The sequence below is a fragment of the Oculina patagonica genome, chromosome 2 (genome assembly GCF_052425735.1).
Source record: "Oculina patagonica isolate OP01 chromosome 2, crgOcupat, whole genome shotgun sequence".
NCBI lineage: Eukaryota > Metazoa > Cnidaria > Anthozoa > Scleractinia > Oculinidae > Oculina > Oculina patagonica.
This window is the reverse complement of record NC_135759.1, coordinates 2,747,499-2,753,424: the sequence shown is the minus strand read 5'-3', so window position 1 is coordinate 2,753,424 and position 5,926 is coordinate 2,747,499. Positions and strand designations below refer to the sequence as shown.

Genomic DNA, 5,926 nt, shown 5'->3' with positions numbered 1-5,926 from the left:
TACCTGTTACATAGCAGCGACGCTTTTCCACCCGTATAAACACAAAACTTAATAACGTGTTTGACTCGTTAATTTTACCAGAGTTCCTACGCAAACAATTTTGATTTTGCAGTGTCTGATTCCACCGTCCTGAACTGAAGTATTCCATTAATTCTTCCAGTTTATTGTCGTATATTTCTTTTATGTGAGACCTGCGTCTTTGGTGCTAGTTAAAGGATATGTCTTCTAGCGAAAGATTTCCAGTTATCCTCATAAACCATCTCTTTAAATTTGTAAATCCATCATACTTTAAGCTTCAAGGCCCAGTATTAGGGCAACATTTTCTTTCACCTTATCTCGTTACATTGTTGTATGCTAGTTGTAAAGGCCCGGTAATACGAGCAACATTTTTGTTCAACTTGTCTCGCAACATTGTCGCATTGCAAGTTGAACGAGTTGTTGCCCGTATTACTACCGCGCGCTTAACTTGTCTCGCAACAAATAACCCCCCCAAAAAAAAAAAGGGAAAAAAAAAAAAAAAAAAAAAAAAAAAAAAAAAAAAAAAAAAAAAAAAAAATTTTTTTCAAATAATAAAAATTTTCTAAACTCTAAACACTTTCTTGCACCTTTTCCCTTATTTTTAAAATTACAGTTTCTTGTGTTTATAAAATTACAAAGAGTTGAAAACGACTCTTGATTTCGTGTAAGTCCTACTTTTTACCTAGTTTGTTTTCATTGTCTTAGTTACAGCTGCATGGCAATTTGCCACAGAAAGAATTTTTGTAAAATTTTTGACACGCAGAGTGCATGAACGTCAAACTTACAAATTAACAGGAAAGTCATGCCTCAAAGCGACCTTGCGTTTGTATGTCATGAGCTGGGCTACTCCGCGCTTCCCATTTTCAGAAACTTAAACTACAAACTCTTCCAGCGATCGCGACTACATAGCCATGCGTGTAATCTCGTGATTGTACGCGTGATCAAAGTTAAACAGCACCGTTACTGATATATACTCCTTGAACGTTCGGACAACTTGTTATATCCCTCACGGACAGTTCTGATACATCGTATCCTCTTCTTCCCTGGAATCGAGGATGATCTCTTGCGCACGGTCGAGGAAGTCTGGGTAACAGCCTCTTGTAAGCCAATCGGAAGTCACGATTCAGGTAACCGTAGAGGACTGGGTTGATGGCGGAATTGCTGTAAATTATGGTGGAAAAAACCAGCACTACTACTGGAGTTATGAAATCTTTGAAGAATGCGCTCAACACGATTGCGATCATGAACGGAATCCAGCACAGATAGAACACGCCGACCACAATGCCTAGAAATAAAATTAGATATCAAACAGTGAGAATCATATATACATGTATATGATCGCTAAAACTGCTCAGTGAAAGTTTTTCTTTTTTGGCATACAGTTACGTTTTATATAAGAAAGAGAATAAGGTGGCTCTGATTGCTACTAAAAATATACACAAAATATTCGAGTTGAAAAAAAACGCCATTTTAAAGTACTTAAAACTTCACCTAAAATTTTAAATTAATAGAGCATGAAAAGTAAAAATCTGAGACAACGTTTAACGTTTTTTAGACCAATATATGTAGATCAAATTCCACATAAAAGTTTAGTCTCTCGGGTAAATGTTTTCTCAAATAAACCTAACTTTGTGCAACATCATAATTCAAACAAAATGCTGACGTTGCTAAATATTGTCTATATGATCAAAACAAAATCCAAAATTACAATCTTTATTCAATAAGCTTTCAGAAAATATATTCTTTATTGGGGTTACCTTTGATGGTTTGCACACAATTTCACTGGCAACGCCAATTTCCTTCCGTGATACCTTTATGCTGTACCGTGACAGTATGTCAAAGGTCTAAAGTATTACAAGTCACCTTAAAGTTAAATAACCTTACACGCAAATATCTGCGCCAACCCCCCCCCCCCTCCCCCCCAACCCCACCCCCTCCCTCCCCTCCCTCTTTCCTCGAAACGGTGCTGAATTAGCCATGTAAGGACTGAAATCTCACGGACAGCACGATCGAATTAAAATTACCCCTAAGTGCTCAGTTCTTCCTTCTTACTCACCACAAACGTCCACTGATCTATAGCGTGAGGCGGAAGACTTACCGTATTTGTTGCATGCAATATCTTTCATATAATTTATGTACAACAAATTTGTATTGCGTGCCTAGTGTAGCTCTAATTAAAACCAATTTATCGATTAAAACGAATGGCTTCAGGCTATATTGCATGTTAACTAATTTACAACCATAGGAAAGCTAAACAATGGATAAGCAAATGCTTCGCGTTGTTTCTCAATACACAATGCAGTTATGCAAGAAATGGGCCTATCAGTTGATTTATTATCGACTAACAAAATAGTTTTTTACACTTAAATTTCCGTATATTACTTCCCCTTTAAGTTCTGTCTTGTGAAAGACATAAAATTAACTTGTTTTCTTATGTACTATACCAAAATCGACAGGATTTCTTTATAATAATTTTTTAACAAAAAATCCCGCTATGAAACCGTTTTTTATCCATTCACAATTACTAATCTGCTTTCTTCGCCAGATAAAACCTAATTCCCAGGATAGTAGTTAAAATCGCAACCACAAATTAACAAATTATCTTAAATTCTGCATTTTGCTCAACAACAAACGTTATAAGCATTAACATTGCAATAAAAATTCTCTAGTCTATGAGAAAGTTAAAGCAAGTTCAATTGACTAGTAAATTTATCATTTTACTAATATCGGCGATTAAAAATGTTTAATTTACATCGTTGTCGCCCAATTCAAACTTTTACCTCAATGAAAGTATTTAAGTTCCAATCGTTGATTAGCCTTTTTGTTAAGCTTACGAAAAAGGTGTCAATTAGGAGTTGAACAAGCGGGCAGTTTTGGGCAGGTGTATTCAGAAATAAGCATTATACTATGTTAAAAATATACTCATTTAAACAGTAATATCTTTTCTTCAATGGCTTCAAAGAAAAAAATTATTTTTCCAAACTCTCATAAGCAGTCGGTATTTCTTTTTTTTACCATTTTTTGTGTTTTTAGAGGGAGGGGGATTGTATTTGTTGACTATGGAGTATGGAAAACAAAGTTGCATGGCCGACTCGAAACTCATATCTGTGTGAATAGGGAAGGAGATCTATATAATTAAAGCCTAGCGCCTATTCAAGGCCTTATTGAATACATTTGTCGGCTGCTTTGAATTCTGACTGAATAAAATGCGGTGTAACAGTTAATAAGCTGGAAATTTGCGAACGCATTAGGTAGCTTAGTACGAACCACTTAATTCTGGTCAATAAAGCCCCGCATATAAACAGTAGACACAAAACATTGCAATTGTAGACTCTGAAAGTATATAAATAAATCAAATAGCGACAAATAAAGGATTTGGATACCTAATGTAGACTCGTTTGTTTTTAATAAAGCCATTGCAAGTTTGTCGACCGGTAAAAAATAACTAACGTCTTAATGTCTGAAAAATATTAAAGCGAATTACCAGCTAGATCACAAGAAAATGTATCAGCTTTCGACCTTCGACCAGCTTAATACGAGAAGTATCATTTATTTTTTTTATTTCTCTGAGAAATTTCTTACGTTTTAATTTTTTAAATGATTTTTTGTAAATGGTTTAATCGTGCAGGCTGTAAATTGAAAGGCCAGTATAAACCGCCACCGGGTTTAATAATTTCAAGAACAGAAAGTACCATAATTAATTTGGAATAAACAAGCTTAACTACCACTGGGGAATTTCTCTATCTCAAGCAGTTAAACCTGCCCATATTTTGTTCAAAAACGTTTTCAAAAGAGATGTAAATTTCTAAATGAATTTCCAAGGAAAACTCACCAATAGTTTTTGCGGCCTTGGACTCCTTTAAGACTGATGCAATATCTTCTTCTCCTGCCGGTTGCACCTGCAAAGATTTCAGACGGTTTCTCAGCTTTTTTGCAGCGCGGTAAATTCTCTGGTAGGCGAACGTAATAAACAAAGTTGGAATTAAGACAACAGTAGCAGAGAAAAATGTCAGATATTCCGGGCTCATCGTGTCCGCAAAACGGCAAACTTTATGCTGGCTGTTTCGTTCTTGAGCTGCAGTGCTTTTCAAGGCGACAAACGGCAGAAACGACATCACAAACGCAACAGTCCATACAAGAATTATTGCGTAAAAATTTCGTCGCGAGGTGATTTTACTTGTGTAAGTGAGAGGATGAATTATCGCAAAATATCGCTCGATTGTAACAATCAGGAGATTCAGAACCGAAGCGGATAAACTGAGCAATGTAAGACTCAGGGAAAATTGACACCAGTGAATATTTCTTGACCAGTGAAAGGCTCGCACTTCGATTATTCTTACAGGAAGAACAACACATCCGACAAGAAGATCTGCAAGCGCTAAAGAGACCAGGGAATAGTTCGTCACTTTTCGTAGAGCTCGCGTCGAGTAAACGGCCACTATCACCAAAAGATTATCTGAGGTAATTAGAACGCTTAGTGTAAGATACAGAAACGTTATTAGAGGGACCATAGCCGCGGTTTTGTTTTCTGCATGTGGCAGTGTTAGAGCGGAAAGTTTGTCTTGTTTATTCTGTGGCAGATTGAGTGTGAGGGTTTTAAAGTACTTTAGCAAACAGCAATATCAACATTGATTGGTTAATTTGCTGTCTTCCTGTTTTGCCTGAATTAAAATGTTTTTTTCGCGGCGCTTCATTGGTTCTCTTGAAGATCTACATAAATAATCATTAAAGGTGAAGAAAGTCTCTTCATTTTTAAAGACATTGAAAATTCCCTTCTTTTGTTTCGGGTTTTTTGGAGTATCTTTATTCACACCTAATTTATTGAATCCATCCGTTCCGTAAAAAGTTACACGCAACGTTTTTCTCAATTTGTTTCCGTATTTACATGTAAATAAATTCTACGGTGTAGAATCCATTCAACTTTCCGAATTTCGTGTAAGAAAGGGATCTTTTCAAGTCCGCTTTAGTTGTATCTTTCGGTTTTCTATTTATTCTCTTTTCATTTGTCTATTCTTTTCAATTTAGTGTGAAACAGGCTCTCGTCGCTTTAGCCTGCAAGCGCAGACATATTTCCGGCCGGCTGTCGTTCGCGTTTATACGACAGCCGGAAATACGTCTGCGTTCGCAGGCTGCCAGGCTCTCCTTGTGTTATACCGCGAGATCACGTTCACGTTTTCCGTGTTACTTTAAACCAGCACGAAACTCGGCGAATGCACCGTAATATAACAACAGTCACACAGTGTTCATAGGGATTTTTTAGAATATCTCCATTCACACCTAATTTATTTGAGTCATAGATCCGTTCCGTAAAGGGACCGGCATTTTTTCATTTGTTGCCTTTTTTTTATAAATTTCCTCAAAATTGTTTAAATGGATTGTTACAATTCGATTTAACTTCGGTTCCTTGATTTCATGTAAGAAAGGAATCTGTTTAAGTCCCCTTCAGTTGTTTCTTTCGGGTTTTCTATTTATTCTGTTTTCTTTTGTCTAGTCTTTTCAATTTAGTGTGAAACAGGCTCTTGGCTTCAACCTGCAAACGCAGACATATTTCCGGCCGCCTGTCGTTCACGTTTCTACGACAGCGGGAAATACGTCTGCGTTCGCAGGCTGCCGGGCTCTCCTTGGGTTATACCGCGAGATCACGTTCACGCGTATCGTTTTGCTTTAAATCGGCACGAAACTCGGCGAACACACCGTAATATTAACAACACTCACACCGTGTTCATAAGAATTGTTTTAATTTAGAGTATTTCCATTTACTCCTGATTTATTTAATTCATAGATCCGTTCCGTAAAGGAACATTTTTTTTTCAACTTGTTGCCTTTTTTTATAAATTTTCTCTTGTTTAAATGGATTGTTTCAATTCGATTTAACTTCGGTTTCTTGATTTCGTGTAAAAGGGATCTG

The 5,926-nt window shown here is 36.6% G+C and overlaps 1 protein-coding gene across 1 annotated transcript; it reads right to left on the bottom strand.

The window, feature by feature from the left end:
* Positions 1-761: 761 nt before the first annotated feature.
* On the bottom strand, positions 762-4,566 carry LOC144641702 (beta-3 adrenergic receptor-like). The gene is made up of 2 exons (XM_078500736.1): positions 3,851-4,566; positions 762-1,303 (listed from the first exon to the last, which is right to left on the bottom strand). Exons 1-2 carry the CDS (start codon positions 4,527-4,529, stop codon positions 966-968), a joined length of 1,017 nt encoding a protein of 338 aa, XP_078356862.1. The 5' UTR covers positions 4,530-4,566; the 3' UTR covers positions 762-965.
* Between the last annotated feature and the right edge of the window lie 1,360 nt (positions 4,567-5,926).

What these genes read in the sequence shown, in the direction of transcription:
- LOC144641702 (XM_078500736.1), bottom strand. Translation starts at nt 4,529, where the DNA reads ATGGTCCCTCTAATAACGTTTCTGTATCTTACACTAAGCGTTCTAATT. An exon ending in CAAGGCCGCAAAAACTATTG is followed by an intron (nt 1,304 to 3,850) that starts GTGAGTTTTCCT and finishes TTTTATTTCTAG; the next exon opens with GCATTGTGGTCGGCGTGTTC.